This window comes from Porites lutea, chromosome 3, assembly GCF_958299795.1.
Source record: "Porites lutea chromosome 3, jaPorLute2.1, whole genome shotgun sequence".
Classification (NCBI taxonomy): domain Eukaryota; kingdom Metazoa; phylum Cnidaria; class Anthozoa; order Scleractinia; family Poritidae; genus Porites; species Porites lutea.
The window spans coordinates 9622191-9642621 of record NC_133203.1 but is presented as its reverse complement, the minus strand read 5'-3'; the positions used below and the strand labels follow the sequence as shown (position 1 = coordinate 9642621).

Here is a 20431-nt window from a genome sequence, read left to right as displayed (position 1 = left end):
TTGAATAGTCTAATTAAATTGATCAGTTTATAAAACCGGAATCTGTTTAATTTTTTTTTCATTAATTCGTCTTTCCTTTTGTTTCTTTCCCATTTTCTTCTGATTTGGTGAGTTACAAGACCTCACACGGTAATTTTGATAGAAGGAACTTAGGAAATTTATTGCATTTGGAACATGAAGAGACCCTGTGCAACGATGTGAATTAATCCCCTGATTAACGCAAAGCTCGGAATGGCTGCAGACCCCTTGAAATTACATTAGATCTCTGCTTTGTAACATTCTTGCGACATTCCCTTTTGGTCAAACGTCATAATGTAAGCTTATTGCATTCCAACCTTTGCTTATTAATGATACTTTGTTTTTTTGGCCTTAGAACTTATAAATACTAACCCTGCAGGACCACGCGCACTGACGCCAAGTTAAGTTTTTTTTTCTAAAATATGTATAGGTAATAGTATGATTTGTAGTGATATTTGGCATAAATACCACGAGTGATATTTCCAAATTGTTAAACGTAATTTCATGAGCCGTTAGGCGAGTAAAATTTGAGACAATTTTGAAATATCATGAGTGGTATTTATGCCAAATATCACTTAAAAATCATGCTATTATTTGTTTATACTACTACCCGCAAAAGGTTTGTAATTTTCACATGTAGGTATTTCAAATTAAGCTGAAATACCACTGCTCTAAGCCAATCAAATTGCAGAAATTTCTCATGTAGTGGTATAACACGTAAATTTAAAATATAATTAATAAAATAAACATAAATGTTACTCTTTACGGTCAAATATTACATCAAAAATAATATTGCCTTTGTCAATTTATTAATAATTGCACAATTACGTCAAATGAAACTCGATCTTGTGTTGATGACCTTAAATGGGCACTCAATCAGCTCAAAGGCATTCCTGAGCGGACTGTGTGAAGAGTGCCCTCATTAATTTATATTTATATTTCGCGTGATCTCGCTGGCAACAAAACTAATACGCTGGGAACGGAAAGGCTGGGCTTTTGTATGTGATCTGCCGAAAGATAAAAAAATACCGGAGGATTAATTTTGCTTTGAAAACTTTTGTAATTCTCCCGCCCACTTTTCGCCGTGTCAGTGGTTACGATATATCGGAGGCTGTGATTGGTGCAGCGCTTACATTTGACCAATCAGAAGGTTCAATAGATTGAATGCCGATGGAAAGCTTGTAGATAGTTAGTTCACTGTAATTTATTTGAATCTTCTGTTCAGAACTAAGCTCGAAGGATGGCGGAGCAAGAGAGCTTGGAGTATGGCAAAGGTGATTTTCTCCTTCTGGACGAAATCACCAAAGACGAATTTATGAAAAACCTTAAGCTTCGCTTTAAGAAGGAGCGAATTTACACCTACATCGGCGAAGTGCTTGTGTCCGTGAATCCATACAAGACTTTGAACATTTTTGGAAACGACAAGATTCAAGAATACAAGATGAGAGAAATGTATGAAAGGCCGCCGCATATTTTCGCGTTGGCTGATGCTGCCTACCGAACGATGAAAAGACGATCAGAAGACACCTGTATCGTTATTTCAGGTAAGACTGTTTTTATTTAGGTTCGCTCATCTAATTTATTCATCAGAGGTTTAGTAACAATTAATTTCATCCAAGAGCTTTTAGAGTGGGCTTGATCTTAACTCGAAATAGAATTCTCTGGTATGAATCTTTTGGTCAAACAATACATGTGGTGTTTGTATAGACAATCAGTATATCTGCAATCGGAAGTTCAGCCTTTTTCGGCGCATAGTTTGCGTGGTAACTGCAGATATCGGTTTAAATTGTTTTTGTTTATATTGGAATGACGTCTGAACTCCTTGTACGTAATGAAATTCTTAAAGTAAATTGAAGTATCTAGGAAAAGTTTTTCAAAAACTTTTTTTTGAAAACTCTATTAAAATTGACCCTTAACAGTTTCGACATTAGTGTTCGAAAAAGAAAACCATCCCTTTTCAGTTTTGAAGAAAAGTCCAGAATATTTTTTCGGTTTCAAAACTGTCAACAAACCGTAAAATTATTTGCATGAATTATTTTCCAATTTTTATCTCTTCAATGTTTAATATTCAATTTCTTCACGGTTGAAAAATAATTAAAGCTATAGCTGTCAGTCTTTTATGGTGTATTATTTGCATAGTTTCAAGTTTGTACAACCATAACAAATATCATATTGGAAACTTTTTTAAAAAAAATATGACTTCTCCAATACTCGTAAATCAGGTTGAAAATGGTTGAGTAAACTATTTTTTTTAATTTCTTTTGTTTTTTTCCAAAATAACTGAGTTTATATGATTGGTAAAAAATATGTTGCTTCTTATAATGGTAAAATGATTAAAACAAACACTGTTTTTGCTTTTCTAGTTTTTTTTGTAATAGAAGGTTACTGGGTCAAAAAAAAAACTCTTTTAAAGAATGTCAGAAGACCACTGTGTAGATCACATGCATTTATGTTATGATTCACAATTATGTAAGCTTTAATTTTTTTATGTTCTTCCTGCACCACAAAGGTCAGCTTTAGTACAGTCAGATTGTTATCTCAGTTTTACTTTCTTTGACACATCTTCAGCTGATAAAGATCTTGATAACGATTGGCCCTTCACACTATGTGGTTTGAGGACTCCATATTTATATTAATAGCAGTGACATCATGTAGTGGCATTAATATCATTAATGGTTTTCCTTTTAGACATGAGTGAAGTTAATATTTACCATAGTCCTGTCAACTATAGATTTCAGTTCTGTAGTTCTGGTACTTCTCTACTTTTACATTAGCTGTATATTTTTAACATTTAAAGGACACTATTTGGATTACTCTTTCATTATATTACTCAGTTCTCTTAGAACTTAAAAATGAGGCTCTTTATGTTGTTTTTGTGCAGTGCAAGAAAATATATAATTTATTATACATTGTCATGCTGATAAAAACAATAATTCATTGTTCTTATTATGTTGCTTTGCAACCTCTACAAAGTATTTTACCATCTGGAACAGTTACCTACCAAGAAGTATTATAATAATCTGTTGAATTCAACTAGAATAAAACTAATTTAGTTTCGTGTGGTATACCATCTAAATCGACCCGAAGTCAATCTAATATCAATGGCAAATTAAATACTGGACAACTATATCAGGAAAACATTTGAATAGTGATCTTGAAGATCAGATGAGATAGCACTATACAATAAGAAATACTGCCTTGTTTGAAAATTTTATATCATCTGATAAAATTCTATGTTTCAGTTCAAATTTAATTTCAGGTTAATTTTGGTTTAACCTAGGTTGATTCTCAACCTCCTTTACCTCCGAGCTTGGAGTGTGAGCTATAGCCCCTGCAGAATAAAACTTAGAATAAAACATTTTAACCTGAAGTCAAATTTGACGTGTATTATTTATAATGCAAAATATAACTATAGCGGCAAGATAAAAAATAATGCCTTCAGGCTGGTATAAACAGCTGGTCACAGTTAATAAATTATTTTAATTATTAAAAAGAGTTTTTTCACTCAGCCCAGGTTTGACTCTTTGGTTGAGATCTAGATTGCTGGTTTTCAGTGTCACACCATTCAAAATAGATCAAAATCAAAATCAAAACCGCTCAATAGATAAATTCCAGAATCTGGGAAATGAAAGGAGGTACATATATATACAAAGACCCTGGCCAAGATTCAGGTCAGAGGAATATTTCGTGTACGAGATATCCGAAGAAATGTTTTACCCAAACTTATAGAGATATGTATGGAGATGCCATGCTGGAGCTCACCTGGATGAGCTCCAGCATACCGAGTTTTGCTACAAGAGCATGAATTTATTCTTCAAGAAACTCATAAACATTAAAGTAATACTTTTTCTAATTACACGAACTGTTTCGATAGCAAAATTTCCTGAAATAAGTCATTTTTTTAACCTACATGATAGCTCTCTTGGCCCTCATGTAAATGCAGCGTCACATAAAAGCTTAGAAATTCAAGTGTACTCTATCACAAAACCAAGAACCCTTTTGAAGCGAAAATTTGTATGCAAATTAGTTTTCAGCTGCTCTAATACATAGTGAAAGTAAAATCTCGGTAGGATCGATAGTTTTTTAGTTTGAATTTTAGTGAGGTCATGTGAAAACCAACAATACTCACATTGACCAAAGAAAGGGAAAAGAAAAGAAAAATTCCAAATAATTTACATGTACCTTTTTGTTCATTACCAGAGGGTCTTAATAATGGTAATAGGACTGAGTGGAGTCCAATTCTGTCTGTAATCATACAAATTAATGATTAAGAAAATTTGATGACTGCATAGTGGGAGTCCAATATTATTGTTTAATCATAAGACATGATTACAGACTGAATTGGATGACATGAAGTTTGTGTTACCAAACTATAACAAAACTTGTGATATTTTAGGTTGTTTTAAATTAAAACACAAGAAATTCAGAGAGTTTTTTTGCTGGCAGTGAAAAAAAGCCATTTAAGTGTCACGTGCGATGGCAAGTACTGTCCAATTACTTTATAATAGGCATAACGTGTACTGTCTTATTACACTGTCCTATTTGTGCTGAAATCAGGACAGTTGATAGCGAATCAGATTTGAGAATTTTGTTATAGTTATGATTATTAAAATGTCGTTATTCTTAATACAATTTGTGAGAGTGCTGCATCAGTATCACAGAGGTCAGGGTTTGAATCCCAACAAGCCTGAATTTTTTAGGCTTTCTTTTTGTAACTGCATAAGTTACACCTTTAGCGGCAATGATCCTACACTGCACTTTTGAAATGTTTTTGTCCATAATTTTACAATAATTCGGGATACGTATATTGCAACATTTATTATTATCTTTCATAAATTTTCAAAAATGAAAAAGTAAACAGAAGTAGAGTGCAGCCCTGACAGCTGGGCTATCACTAAGGGCTGGGGGCAGGGGATTTCCCCCAGCTACTATGAGCATAATCCTGGCAGGCCCAAAATACCAGAAAATACAGGTCACTGGTCACAAGTGCAGGTCACTGCTCCATTGATAATATATAGATTTAGCCAGGGCTAAAAGCGAAGCTCTCGAAACAAATTGTTAAATTCTTGTAATGCTAACTAAGCAGCGAAGGCAACAAAAACAGCAAAAATAAAAAAACAATAGGTCTAATTAGCAAAAAAAAAACGACTTTGCATGTGCAGCACACTTTTTTTGTACATTTCTTTGCTGCTGTTTTGTACGACGACAATGAAAAACTTCCACAAACTTCCTAGTTACATGTTTTATGGAGGAAATGTTGTATGTGGTCCTGTTCAATTTTTTTTCGCTGCCACTCATTTTAACCTTGGTGGCCACTTGCACTTTTAATTATCTTCACAGCCGCTATAAAATTTTCATGTTATTCTTCAAACGAAATTGGTCTCCTTTGCATTTTTAACTCCGGCTCTAGCTCTTCCTCTGTTATCCACGCTAATGTAGACTTCAAAATTAAGTTGAAAGAAAGAATCGGTTTTGTTGTTGTTGTGTTTTTATCTCTAAAAGTCCGGGTGGCTATGTGATTCACTGCCGAAGCGCGCGGGTACTTGAAATGCAAAATTTCACCCCAGTTTACATGAAGGGGTGGACGTACGTACGGACATACTCCCTACAGACGATTTTCTCAGAACCAAAATTTCTTGGATGCATAGTTTACCAAATTTTCTTACCCATGATAATCTGCTGCACGCGCTTTGCGCGCAAGAGCTCTGCTCTAAATAACTGAAATATTTTAGTTTCCCCTTCAGCTAAAACTCTCTTTTGGATTGTGATTAGGGCTAGGAAACACTTTTTGGTATTGTTTATTTACAGTAGCATGGTGACCTGTACTCTAACCTGCACTTGTGACCTGCGACCGGCATTTTGTACCCCCAGCACAACCCCCAGCTACACATACTTTATAGGAGACAAAAGGAAAATAAAACCAAAAGAAATTCCCAGCCTTTCAATTCCCACCCACTACCTTTATATACCTAGCAACTTGAAATCTTAGTGACAGCCCTGCTGAGGCTGATAAGAAAGGACTGATGAGACAGCTATAGTCAATAATACATATGTACAGAATTATTCTTTCATAATTGGTTTTGCATAATTGAGTGTTTTGCTGTATTTTCTCCTTTTATGCAGGTGAAAGTGGTGCAGGGAAAACAGAAGCATCAAAAATAATCATGAAGTACATCGCTGCTGTTACTAATGTCTCAAAACAGTCTGAAGTTGAAAGGCTAGTCTCTATATAAATTATGTAACTTGTTATTAAAAGATCCTTTTCAGAAGTAACGGTCAATTTACTCTTAGACCAGCAAGAACAGGTGACCCAAGCAATATAAGACTAATCTAAAGAAATCATTAGGACTTAAAATGAGCTTATAATGAAAAAAACGACATTTACCTTACAGTAATGACTAGACAATATATAACTAAGTAACATTTTCTCTCAGGGGTCGGGTGGGCATAAATTTTCTAATCAGATTTTAACCTCTCTGTTATACTTCCCTGTCTTTGTTTGTCAGGAACTGGCCTGCCTTGTTCATGATAGTATCAGCCCATAGCTAGAACAGTGCTGTAGCACTCACAATCACGAGACATATTACTAGGCCAATCCCTCTCAAGTTTATTTACACTAAATTATTGGGGAATTTTTCCTATTGATGCCTAGTTATGTGACTGTCAGAGTTGTCAGTATTAGTTTTTCCTCCCATTCACTTTCAAAATTTTAAGGTGAGGTCGCCTGTGCTAGTCAAGCCCCATTAGATTACCAGTATTGGGAAGCGCGGCCCAATGCTCTTAACCTGTGAAATCCGGAGGGTGCCTAGTGTTGACCGGCTGGGGAAGCTTCCATCAAAGGAACAACAGCTTTCGAGAACACAACACTTTATTCTCAGAGCACATGCAGCCATCTTCGTTTTACACATACAATACGGCCCACGCGGAACACCGCTGACCCCTACGATACAACGACAGAATTATCTCCTATCAACACTAGCATTTGTTAACTATGAAAAAACCAAGATTTCTTTTACCTACCAACTCTCACTAATTATGTGTGACTCTCGTGCCTGCTGACTTAAGACACAAATGCGGACGAATTAGTCATTGTTTTTCAATACATGATTAATAACGAAAATTCTTTTGAAACAATTTCCACAAAAATATGCCAAAGAGGCACTTAATGTTGACTATATTGTGTCGTAACTGTTTCAAAGCACACTAAAATTGTGCCTTTCAAAAGCTTCGGAGGTGCTTGAGGTTGTCAGAACATCTTTGGACATTTTCAGCAACGTTCAGAAGTCTTCGGAAAATTGTCGTATGATTTCGGAAATCCCAGTCACGACAAGACGAAAGTCTCACACATTTGGCTCAGAAAAAGTTGGCAGGTACATTTTCTAGTCTAAAAAGTAAGGCACTAGTGGTCACCTGGTATATTGAAATAAGATTTCAAAACATATTGAACTTAAACCTAAAATGATTTGCATAATTTCAATTTTTGCAGGGTCAAAGATGTTCTTCTGAAGTCAAATGCAGTTTTGGAGAGTTTTGGCAATGCACGGACAAACAGAAATGATAATTCCAGTAGATTTGGAAAATACATGGATATTGACTTTGATTTCAAGGGAGATCCTGTCGGTGGACACATTTTCAATTACCTTCTCGAAAAGGTTTGAAATTTAACATTTTTGGGCCTTGAGATATTTTATGATGCATGGGTTTCAACAAGCACCGATAGCAGACCTGCAAACTCTTGGGCTACTTTGCTCATAGAGGTCAGCTATTAATTTTTTCCATGTGTAGAAAAAAGAAGCAACGGGTTTGAATAATGTTGCAAACCAAAAATATATTATAAAATCTGAATGAAAACATAATAATATTATGATGTGTTTTCATAAAGGCCATAGCTGACTGGTTTTACATTATGCTTGCCTGGCAGAATTTGTTTACGTGCAAAAGTACGTAGTTTAGTTCTCATCATTTGTTCATTGCTTGTAGGAATTGATTGTGTGGCTGATAAATTAAAAGAGCTTACATCCTCTTTGAATTTTCAAAATTTTCTGTGAGCAGAATGTGCCCTGCCTCTTAATGACAGCCCTGTGGTAATTTTAGATGAAAGACAGAAATTTTAATTTGTACATTTTTTTACATTTTTTTTTAGTCAAGAATTGTTAAGCAGCAAGAAGGGGAGAGAAATTTTCATGCATTTTACCAGGTTGGAGCCTATATCTTTTTTTAGCACTAATTTAGCTAGGTGATATACATTTAAAGGTAATCAAGTTGTTATGATACTAAATGTCAACAAATGAAATGTACTGAAGATTCCTAAAGTCCATGCAGACTCATTAAAGGTAGCCTGGTTACATAAAACAAATTTACAAACAATGTACTTTCCATTTTCGTGAACCATGAAACAAAAAAAAAAATGGCTAAGTCCTGAAAGGTAGAGCAAAGGCACACACAAACCATGCCGTGCATATGGTTGGTGCTTTACCCCTGCTTTGAGAGCAGCTATCAAAACAGTACCCAGGAGTATTTCTAATCGCCCCTGGACAGTATGCTATAGTCCATTGCAAGGTTACCCTCAGCAGTATATTGCCAAGACCCATTTTATACACCTGGTCCCGGTTGTTCAAAAGTTGGATAGCGCTATCCACCAGATAAATCGCTATCCAGAGGATAAGTATTACGAAAACCAATTGCGCTATCCGCTGGATAGTAATTTATCCGGTGGATAGCGCTATCCACCTTTCGAACAACTGGGGCCAGGCCCCAGTTGTTCAAACAATGGATAGCGCTATGCACTGAATAAATCTCTACCCAGTGGATTTAACACAATGATGATCCTCTGGATAAATCAGTGTCCAGTGGATAAGTATCAGGGAAATTGACTATCACACCTATGTTTTGAAACTGGGGAGAGAGAGAGAGATTTATGCAGTGGATTAAGGGTTATCTACCCTTCAAATAACTGGGGCCTAGGTGAAGAGAGACAAAATGGAGCAACGTTTCTGTCTAAGGAAGCAATGCAATGGCAAGGCTTGAACCAAGATCTTCAGATCTTAAGTTTAAGGTGTTGACTGCTCACTTTATACAGACACCATGCCTCCATGACTAAGCCTTGACAACAATAAAACCAAAAATGACTTAACTGTTACTGGCAGCCAAGTGCATGGATGCTGTGGGATGCGCCATGGGATGCACCATGTAAACTGAGTCATAGACTGCCATAATCATATTGTCATTGGCAAGCTATCCTATACGTACTTCTGGGAAACAATTTTGCAGAGCTACTGTAAAATAAAGAGTGTCAGAAACATAGTGAATCTCAGTTAAGAAGAAGAAATAAGACAAAATTTTAATTTTTACTTAAAAGTCATGTTCAGGTTGCTTAATGCTGTGTTTAAAGGACCAGCATTTCTTTACAAATGTCTACCATGTGAGATCATCTCAAAGTTGTCACTTTGGTGAGTGTTTTTTATGTTATTTTTTTTTTCAACTAGTGAATTAAGTGTTTGTCATTATATGTTAATTTCAGTTGCTTCATGGAGCTCCAAAGGAAGTCCTCAGTGAGTTGTACCTTGACAAGAAACCTGAAGATTATCACTTTGTTAATCAAGGAGGAGTCTTTGAGGTTAGTTTATAGTACCTTTTCCCTTGTAACTATTTCTTTCATGGTTGAGTGTTAGTTAGAATTACCGCTATTACAGTACAACCTTGAAGATAAAAAACTCAAACTTGGATAACTCAAACTCCCTGCTAACTTGAACTGAGTCCCACTTTTCAGTCATTTTCACTCGGTTAACTCGAACTTTTATAACTCGAATTCCCCGCTAACTCAAACTAAATTTTCTTTCCCATGATCAAAATTTCACTGAATTATTTTCCCGGATAGTTCGAATTCTGGATCGTAGCCAACTTGGATGCCATCTTCTTGTTGTATATTAATCAGTAAAAACGCTAAATCTAAGTCGTACCCTACAGCAATTTGATTTTGATTGGTGCAACAAACAGATCATGTTTTATCACAAAAATGCATAATCATATCGCCATTTTTGATGAAATATTAAAGTAACTTTGCACTGTACTATGCACACTGAAGTGCTGAAAAATCAGTAACTATCAATTATTAAAGTGGCAAACTGAAAATTCAATCAATTCCAATAACTCGAACCCTCAGCTGCTAACTAAAACTGTTTTTTGATTTCCTTCAGAGTTCAAGTTACAGGGGTTCTACTGTTTTTTTTTTTTTTAACTTTTGTATTAACTTAAAAAAGAGGCTTAATTAAAAGTGTGTGACTTAAAACAAAGAGCCTGAAGACCCCCTAAGATTAGGGTTAGGAAACTGAGTGAATCAACTTTCAGGTCAGTTTGCCCAGTATAATGACTTAAATGCAACCTGATTCACTCAGTTTCCTAACCCTACTCAATAAAGTTCTGAGTCATTCATTAAGTGGTCTTAGGGGTCTTAGAGGTCTTTGTTTTCAAGATACCCTCCATGGACTGTGCATGGAAGAATTCTTCAGATGGATTTTCCAATCAGATAGTTTTTTTAGTTTTTTTCTTCCAAAAGGTTTTGTCTTGGTGATTTCCAAGATTAAACGAATATTGCTTTGTTACATGATGATGACGTGGCTGTATTTATTGACTATGTAAGTTGAATTGTGTGCTAATTTATTGAATTGTTGCTCACATTACTAGCTGAAGACAATTAATGACAAAACAGATTACAAAGTGAACTGTGATGCCATGAAGTCTGTGGGATTCTCTGGTGATGAAACCAAAACAATCTGGAAAATAATCTCTGCAATTCTTCATTTGGTATGTGAATTTGTGTTCACTGTAAACACTCCATTACACTCACATGGGCTTATTAAACAGGCCTCCTAAAGAGGGACATAACCAAAGCTTTTACATCTGACCCTTTTAAACACAATTTTAAGGTCAGCTAGTTGGCTAGGCTCTGGGCTCAGTTCTTATAAGCGTAGTCAGCTGGCCTTTTTTGAAGGTTCTAATGGCCCTGTTTATATATAGATTAAGCCAAGGCCAAAAGTGAAGCTCTCATGGAATCTTTCTTCGGTTAATTAAACTTTCACTTTAAGCAAGAAGCAAACTGAATTCCTCCTAAAAAAATGGACCTGAGTCTGCGATCAATTTAAAACCATTAACTGGTCAGCAGAGAACTTTAAACAACACCACAATGAGTTGTACACCTGAGCCTGTGGTACAACCATGTGACACTGGTCAGTGGATACCCTTGAAAGCTGTTAATTGACTGTAACATGGCATGGATGTCCAGTATATTGTAGCTTTTAGGACTCCAGGCTAGTATGTGTGACATTTCAAATCCTTTAACATGAAAGGGGTGGATGTACATACGGACATATGTACCAATGATTTTGTCCAAACCAAAATTTCTTGGATGCATAGATAACCAAATTTTATTTACTCATGGTGCTCTGCTGCATGCCCTTTTTTGCACGAGAGCTCCACTATGACAATACTTCTCCAGATTATCTGGTTTTTCCTTCCCCTACAAAAACCAGTAATTCAAACTTCCTTTCACTTGAGGACTCAATTAGTCCCAATTTTATTGTCAAAACAATGTATGTGAAAGGAAAAAATTATTATTAGTAGTAATTACTGACTGGTCTATCTACTTTGAGTGCACCCGCACCAATTTGATGAGTGTCCCATTCCCATTTGTTGTAGCCATGACAAATGAAACTTCCTGCCTTGTAAGACTGGTATCATCCTAGCTGGACGATAAATATTGTTGCTGGACACTATCTTGAGTGTCTGCCATGTTTTGGTTCCCAAAGAAGTAGTTAGAAAAAAATCAAGATCGATCGATGATTACTTCACTTGAATGTGTAGAACAATGCTCTGTTGTTTTTTACAGGGAAATTTACAGTTTGTTGATGATGAAAAAGACCAGGCTTCAGTTGTGAACAGTGATGAAGAGCTTAATGTTCTTTCATATCTCCTTGGAAGTGAGCCAAGACAAGTAGAGAAAGCACTGTGCTACCGTGTTGTAGCTGCTGCTGGATCAGAGGTGTTAGACAAAGGTCATCATGCCAAGGAAGCGTCTCATGGCAGAGATGCTTTAGCTAAGGTAAATAATAAGCATGGTAATATAAGGAATCGTAGGCTGGAGTGATTTCAGAGGGGCCTAAAAGAGTTTACCATATAAATTATGTGGTATCATGTTATTTTTAGTGCCATGGTGGAATTTATATTTTCGTTTGATCTCAGCCTGTTCACATACAATCATTTTTTCTTTCTCTTACAATGGATAATTTTTGTGAGTGGGCATATGAGAACGAACGTGGAGCTTAAAGAAAATTTTATTTTCTCCTTTACTCATTCCCACCATCTTGTGGTAAAAAAATCCCCCATAGTTTTCATTTCCATACACGTGCTTTACTGTCTCTTAAAAGAAAACAGAAGGTCTGTCTCTCTAGTGGTTGTACAAGAACAAATGGTTTGCAATTTTATGGATATAATTTGTGGAATATTAATCTATGCCGTTTAGCAGTTTTGTTCCTTTTTCCTGTCCAGTTTCCAAGGCTCTTTTGGACCTGCCTCACTTAACAAAGATGCATACATCATCCAATAAAATCACTCACATTTTGATCACAGACAGAATTGGAAGACACAAATTTAGTTAAAAACCAGTGATCATAACTACAACTAACTGCTCCATGAAAGCAGAAGTGAATTGCCATATAGTTTTAGCCATGATGTAAGGTGATAAAACATTTGTGTTCAGGACTGTCCAGGAGGCCCATCCATGTCATAGTAGAGGAGACTGGTTATGAAAGCCGGTAAACATCAAAGTTTAAAACAATGGTGCTGTAGTTTATGTTGGAAGCTCCCTGACTGTGCACAATCCTTTGATTTTTGTTCACAAATTGTGACTGAATAAATTAATGCAATGTTTATATTGGTCAGTAAGTTCAAAATGATAGGAATGCTATTGAACGTTGTGCATGGTAAAGTCTAAAAATCCTAACTTTAATATAATAACAAAGAAGTCTGTCGGGCTTCATCATAACCATTCTATTATATTAACTTTGTCCCCGTGTAGGCCTTATAAGGGAGTACCCCCCTCCAGGGTCCCATACCTAATTAAAATTTCATCAAATTATGATTGTTTCAGGCAATGTACGATCGTCTGTTCACTTGGATTGTCAGTAAGATCAATGACATCATTGAGCTGCGTGACATTGTGTCACATGGAAAATGCACTGTGATTGGTGTGCTGGATATTTATGGTTTTGAAATATTTGACAGTAACAGCTTTGAACAGCTCTGCATCAACTATTGCAATGAAAAACTTCAGCAGCTCTTTATTGAGCTGGTGCTGAAACAGGAGCAGGAGGAATATCGAAGAGAGGGAATCCAGTGGGAAGAGGTAACTTTTAAAACTTCACTTTACTCCACTTTACATAACTTAAGCCCTTTCGTGGGATTTGTAGTTGTCTTTGTTAAATTTAATCCCTGTTTCAATTTGGGTTTGATAATCTGTGATAACAAGGAGAAAAGAATAAGGAATAATTATGAATGTTGAACCAAGATTAAAATGAAAGCACAACATAGTGATAGCCACCATTTTGAATAAGGGCAAATTATTCCAAACACAATGCAGAAATTAAGGTGTTTCTGATTCCATTTCCTCAAAAGTACTTCTCACATTTGATCTGAAATATCTGTTTACCACATTTGTTGTGCTGACCATCATCATTTTTTTCAAATTAACATTCTAAAATTTAATATTGGGCAGTCTGTCCAATTTCTTTAGAAGGGCTTATTGCAGAACCAGGATTTTGTGTCCTCCCTCATACACATCCACTGTATTTTTGGTTAAATATTTGAAATGATCCTCTCTTCCACCCTTGTCTTCTCTCCTACTTCATTTCATTAAACTCGTGAGGGTATGGCCGAGGACAAGTTACATGATTTTTCAACTCACCAAGAGAGAAGCAGAGAATTTTGTCCCCCAACCCAACCCCACCCATCACCTCCCCCACGCTTTTCATATTTCAATTCCAAGATTACACTGGAGAAGAACTACTTGGACTACATTAAACATCAGCATTTGTGACAGTTCCTCAATAGTATAATTATATTATTTATTTGTGTTTTAAGATTGATTACTTCAACAACAAGACAATCTGTGACCTGATTGAGCAGAATCACAAAGGAGTCTTATCAATTATGGATGAGGGATGTAGAAATATTGGCAAGGTCTCTGACCAGGTGAGTTAAAATGATTATTATTTTAACTTGTAGGTACATGAAAGTTCTTTTGTGTTGACATATTGTCTCAAATAAGCTGTATAGCAATTTAACCCATCCCAGCCATCAGAAACTGTCCACTAAATCAAGTGAAATGTTAAAATGTCCACATAAACCTGTAGAATGCACAGATAGGAATTGAAGATTATAACGTACTGTTCTTGTGGTTTTCAAAACTGTTCAGTTGACACTTTTTCAATGTTCATCCCTTCTATTTGTACATGTAACTGAATTAAAGCGCATAGGAGACAAATTTGTTTTAATTCCGTTGTGATTTTGTCATTAAGAAGTAGCCTCTTTCCTAACGTTAAGTTCAGTTTCATGTTTTCGTGGCGAGTGACTGGAGAAATGCATTGTGCTGATGGCTATTTAGATAGAAAACTGCTCTCATAACTTAAGGTTTTGTATTCTCCTAACTTTTATTAATGTTTGTGGTAGAGAAGAATAATTGCAAACCTCATACAAGAGGAATGATTAATGAAGCACCCCTCGGTCAGTATGTGTAAGGGTTTCAATATTTGCTGCACCTTTATTTATAGATGTTACTGCAGACAATGGACCAGAAACTGGGCAAACATGAACATTACAGAAGCAGACTGGTAAATGATATGTTGTTTTTTAAAATTCATTTTTTGAATTGGAGCATATCATGTGATTGCACTGAATTATTGACCAGCCACAGGTCATGTTTCTATCAGCTTTTGTTTTTACCCAATCTGAGTAATTTCTCCCGCCTCATTGGTCGAGAGCTCTAGTTTATGAGAGTTTAAACGATGCAACTGAGGATACAATTTGTTTTTCTCTTTGAGACAGAGGAAAACTGTCAGTGGTCTGTAAAACAGAGTCAATACCTGCCTTCGTAGCAAACGTTTGCGAGCGAAATTATAAAGAAAACAAAGAAAATAAAAAAAACCAAATGGTGAATTATATTTGTGCATTTTGTTTGTTGCTGTGATTTTGCCTTTACAATTGTCTTGGAGCGAGTTTATCAAGAACAAAGAAGAGGAATGAAGGGGGAGGAGTTCTTCCTTTTTTCTTCCTTTTTTTTTATTTTGCTCTTTCTCTCTCTCTCCATCTTTCGCACAAAACCTCGATCGGAAACTCTTACTACGCAGGCTAATTCGAAACTAAATAAAAATCTATCTCGGTTCAAGACGCTATCACGCTTCCGATAAACGAATTGCCTCCTTCACTCCCATAGTTCTGCCTGCGCAAGTTCAATAGGGAAAAACCAACTCCTTTTGAGGTCTCATTGAACCAATGCATTTATATCCTTCCAGTTAAGGACAACAGAATTGAAACAGTGTCATTTTATTCAGTGAAAACTTGTATTGTTTCATAGACTGACCCCTCGGATAAGTCAATGGAATTTCACAGGGATTTTTGTATCAAGCATTACGCTGGAGATGTTATGTGAGTATTAATAATAATTGGGGAACACAAAAATTAAATGAAATTACTGCCTTTCCAACTATGTCTGCTTAACAGATGCGCTAAACCAAAATCTGATTTGATCGAAGCATGTAAGTGCCTTATTGATGTTTAAGTTTTTAACATTTTTTTTTGTCTTGCAGATATTCTGTAACTGGTTTTCTGGACAAAAACAAGGATAATTTGTATCAAGATTTTAAGCGACTCCTTTACAACAGGTAACTTCCCTTGTAATGAAACACAAGGTGGGGGTTTTGGTGACCTGTGGCTCATGTTGGTAAGCTGTGGCTCGTGTTGGTAACCTGTGGCTCTGCGACTTAATCCTCTTTCATCCTTGTTTTGTTTCAATTTTGTCAACATAGTTTGAAAGAATGAGGAGAGATAAGACTTCGATGACTGAACAGGCTTTTTTTCTCGTTATTTTGCAGCTCACATAAGATTCTTAAAGAAATGTGGCCCGAGGGAAAGGAAGACATTACGAAGGTAAACTAAATTACCTAAAATTTAGTGCAAATTTGCAATCCATTTTCATCTCCAGAAAGAAGAGGTACACAGAAGTAGGGAAAAAATTAAAGCTCCTCCCAGTAAGAGTCATGCCTAACTCCTTCCGGTTCCTTTTTGTATCACTCCACCATTAAGTTACGCAGCAGTTTATCTACATACAGTAAACTACATCTTAGACAGAATAAAATGGAACAGCAAATCCCCCATTCCCCGAAAGCCAAAACGCATCATTTTCCCATCCCTCATTTTGGGTGGGATCTTAAGTTTCCGTCTGTTTTGTTCAAGATTGTATTTTCATACGTTGCGCAGGTTGTATACCGGTTCAGTATATTAACATGTACTTTTAAGACTTGTCTATTGTTATCACAGACCGGGGAGGTGAATTTGACAAGGCTATGTGATGCAAACAGTTTGCACAGCGGGAGTAAAGTCCTCACAACTATGCTTCTGAAAAAAAAGTAAAGAGGGCCGGTGACAATCCCCGCAAATGCCTCGATTTTTTCTGCCTCTTCTGCCTGCAAAATTTGAATGCGTTCTTCTTCGTCGAACGCGTTTAGAATGCATTGCAACTTATCTTGAATGTTATCAGCAGACCAAGGCATAACGTTTTGTTAGATGTCTAAATGCGCTAGAACATCAATATATACAAAACTGGGCCATTATCGGAGTTTTAATAGCTTTTTCATGTCATTAGATTGTAAGTAGAGTGGCTCTACTACGAGTGGCGAGCGAAGCAAGCCGCAAAATAACGCGTGAGCAAGCGATGAGGCCGCGGAGGGTGGGGGGAAAAGGAGAACTCTCCATTCTATCGCCTCCCCTCGTCCACCTGCCTCTCGGGCGTGACCTCTCGGGATATTCCCTTAAAGGAGCTATGTCACGAAATTCAGCCAAATAAGGAAATTAAAAAATGCCCGTTAAATTAAGAGGAACATAAAAATAACCGCTTAAAACTTTAAAGGAAGGTTAAAATAACATAACAGAAACAACAGATGTCAAGGAAGGGCAAAACTGAACAAGATTAAAACGGATTGAAATTAGGATTTTTGAAAACTGTTCAGCCTAACGCTTTTTCAAAATTGATTCCTGCTTCTTGCAACTTCAAAAATAATGCTCAGGAGACATATTTGTTTATCTCGGGTCTCTGATTTTGTTATTTACATGTAATTTCTTTGCTTACTTTAAGTTCCATAGCGATTGAGGGCGAGTAATTGGCAAAATTAAACAAAATGAACTGGACTGCCGTGACACAGCCCCTTTAAACAGAGAGCATACTTGCAGGTTAAAAGTAGAGAAATAAATGTGGCTGCTCATCTTCTTAACAGGCCAGGACACCTAAAATGTACCATAAATATGGACCTAATTCTGATTCTTGGTACAATCCAAGGCGCTACAGGAATGTTAGTAAAGCACGGAGTTATACGCACTCTCGTTTATTTATTTATTAAGCACGTTTGCAAGTCCATAGTTTATAATTATACGCCTGTGCGCAGCCTCACCCGGGAAAGAGCGTCCTTTCCCTCGGTATTAAAGAGTTCGCAGAGTAGGAAGTTTTAGTTGTCACTACAGCGACGGCAACGAGAACGTCAAAAAGGCAATAGGTTAAGATGGGCAAAACAACAACTTTGCCCATCATAATTATATAATTAGTTTATAATTATACGCCTGTGCGCAGCCTCACCCGGGAAAGAGCGTTCTTTCCCTGGGTATTAAAGAGTTCGCAGAGAAAAAATAGGAAGTTTTAGATGTCACTACAGCGACGACAACGAGAACGTCAAAAAGGCAATAGGTTAAGATGGACAAAACAATAACTTTGCCCATCATTCTTTTTTGTACATTTCTTTGCCGTCACTGCACGACTACGGCGTGAAATGCCTAATTTCACGTCTACCGACATCGTGAACATACGACGACAAATTTCTCTTCCTCTTTTTAAACTTGGATACTCTAAGGAATTCAACTCAGGAGAGTTCGCCTAACTAAGGTTCTTGTTTGCTTTTGCGTTTGCTTGTTAGTATAAACTTGCGTCCAAAGGGCTTGAATCTTCCCCAAACGTGACTGTCGTTTTTCTTTCCTTCCCAGGTGACTCAGCGACCTGCAACAGCCGGTGCGTTGTTCAAGAATTCAATGATTGCTCTTGTAGAAAAACTAGCCGTCAAGGTAACGACTCTATATTTCGCACAACTGTTTCTAAACAGAAACAAGAAAGCAAGTAACAGAGTACATTGCCAAGTACATTTTTATGCCCTTTGTCCCCTTTAGATAAGTCTTGTAGCGATAACACACATTTAGGGGTGGAACTCAGATAAGACGTTTATGTTTAAAATGATTTGCGTCTGTACTCTTAGTAATTTACGAACAACAAACTGGGTTCGCTCTCGAGTGCGGGCTCATTTTCCCGAGCAGCGGCTGGTAATCGAACCTACAAATTCACAAATTCTCCGTTCCAGAAACTATAAGGGAAATGGGTACAAGCATTTGGCGCAAGGATTTCTGGGATCGTTTGGGTGGACAAGCGATTGACCAATCATGACTGATGCTTGTCCACCCAAACAATCCCAGAAATCACTGCACCCAAAGCTTTTTACCCATTCTCCCTCGAGTTTCTGGAGTAGGGAACTGATCAATCGCGAAACAAGAAATGACCTGGCGTTTTAACAACTACTTTTTATTTCTTTTGCAGAAACCATTCTATGTCAGGTGTATCAAACCTAATGATGTGAAGTCCTCATCTGTTTTTGACGAAAAACGAGTGGGCCATCAGGTACGTCGAGAGCACAATTATCGATAATGTGAGTGAAGAAACTTGGTTAAAGGGGCTGTGCACGAGGATATTCCTGTTTTAGATTTTTTCTGTGCTGTAGTCATTACTTAGTGCCCTTACCCATACACAAAATGCGCCTGTAGTTTTATGAAGAAGATATCAAACACTACAAATTTCATCAGGAAGCACTAACCATGATAATTTAATGCTGATTTTTGCAGGCATAGCATTTTAAAAAGCAAACCGATTTTTCAAAGTTTTAATCCATGTCGATCCTTGTCATCTGTTGCAACAGACAATAGGAAACTATGGTCTTAAATAGACAAGTTTTTAGAATTATTTTTATAATTGTGTTGTTGGGAAAAAAGTTCTGGCTTTTTGAAAAGGTAGCAAACAGCGTGTCGTAGTCTCTTTAAAAACAAGTTACTTATTTTCCAGGTGGATTATCTTGGATTGATGGAAAATTTACGCGTTCGGCGAGCCGGATTTGCTTTCAGGATGCATTATAAACGTTTCCTTCAAAGGTCAGTTAGGCTCGAGTTTTTTGAAAACAACTTTCTCTCAGTCGTGGCCTGTTTATCACATTCAAAGTATTTCCCGTTTAAAACATTCGCAACTCTCCTTGCGATTTTTTTTGTAAGATTACACGTACATATCCGTCTCGACCTTCACTATTTAGGTCAGCCGCTGACATAACTCTGTCGAAAACCGAGTGCAAGGGGTGTGTGTTTTGGGGGGAGGGGGAATATACAGTCAGTGGAACCACGATATAACGAAGGGCCAAGGGACTAATAAAATATGTTCGCTATTGGTGGTTTTCACTGTCACGCCATCAAAATTAAAAATGGAAACCTTTTAATACAGAAGGTCTAGAATCTTGGAAATGTAGGCAGATAAGTATACAAAAAGCCTTGCCAAGAATCAGGTCTGTGTAATATATGAAAGATAATCGGAAAAACGCTTGGTTTTCTAAAGCTTTGTATGGAGACGCCATGTTTGTGTCACTTTGAGGGGCACAAAAAGACAAGGAATGTTTAGATAGCAAAATCTCCCAAGATCGGTAATGTTTTTAACCCCACATAAGAGCTTTCCTGGCCGTCAGCTAAATGCCGGTCACACAAAAGCCTGGAAATTCAAGCGTCCAGTGTCGCAAAACGAAGAACCCTTTTGAAAATTTGTTTGTATGAAGGTTTTTAAAAGGTGCTGAAATACCACATGAAAGTAGAAACTCAGAAGAAGCGATAGTTTCTTAGTTTGAATTTTTGGTGACGTCATGTGAAAACAAAGAATAAGGAGGTTTTGTTTTATCGAGGTTTTTTTCATATACTTTACTATTGCTGGGGCAAAACAAAATCGCTTGTTATACCGAGGACTTCGTTAAATAGAAGCTCGTTATATTGAGATTCCACGGTAGCACATACATCCATAGTCTGC

General features: G+C 36.8%; 1 protein-coding gene across 1 annotated transcript in view; it reads left to right on the top strand.

Moving 5' to 3' along the window:
• Nucleotides 1-1029: 1029 nt before the first annotated feature.
• Nucleotides 1030-20431, top strand: part of LOC140930407 (unconventional myosin-Id-like) — a 27064-nt gene continuing 7662 nt past the window's right edge. Inside the window, exons 1-16 of the mRNA XM_073380093.1 lie at nt 1030-1562; nt 6142-6235; nt 7505-7670; nt 8162-8215; nt 9539-9634; nt 10702-10821; nt 11903-12115; nt 13163-13417; nt 14152-14262; nt 14841-14900; nt 15644-15714; nt 15876-15950; nt 16161-16215; nt 18316-18393; nt 18917-18997; nt 19436-19521. Of these exons, the coding sequence (XP_073236194.1) occupies nt 1259-1562; nt 6142-6235; nt 7505-7670; nt 8162-8215; nt 9539-9634; nt 10702-10821; nt 11903-12115; nt 13163-13417; nt 14152-14262; nt 14841-14900; nt 15644-15714; nt 15876-15950; nt 16161-16215; nt 18316-18393; nt 18917-18997; nt 19436-19521 (1919 nt within the window). The 5' untranslated portion in view covers nt 1030-1258. The remainder of the gene's footprint in view (nt 1563-6141; nt 6236-7504; nt 7671-8161; nt 8216-9538; nt 9635-10701; nt 10822-11902; nt 12116-13162; nt 13418-14151; nt 14263-14840; nt 14901-15643; nt 15715-15875; nt 15951-16160; nt 16216-18315; nt 18394-18916; nt 18998-19435; nt 19522-20431) is intronic.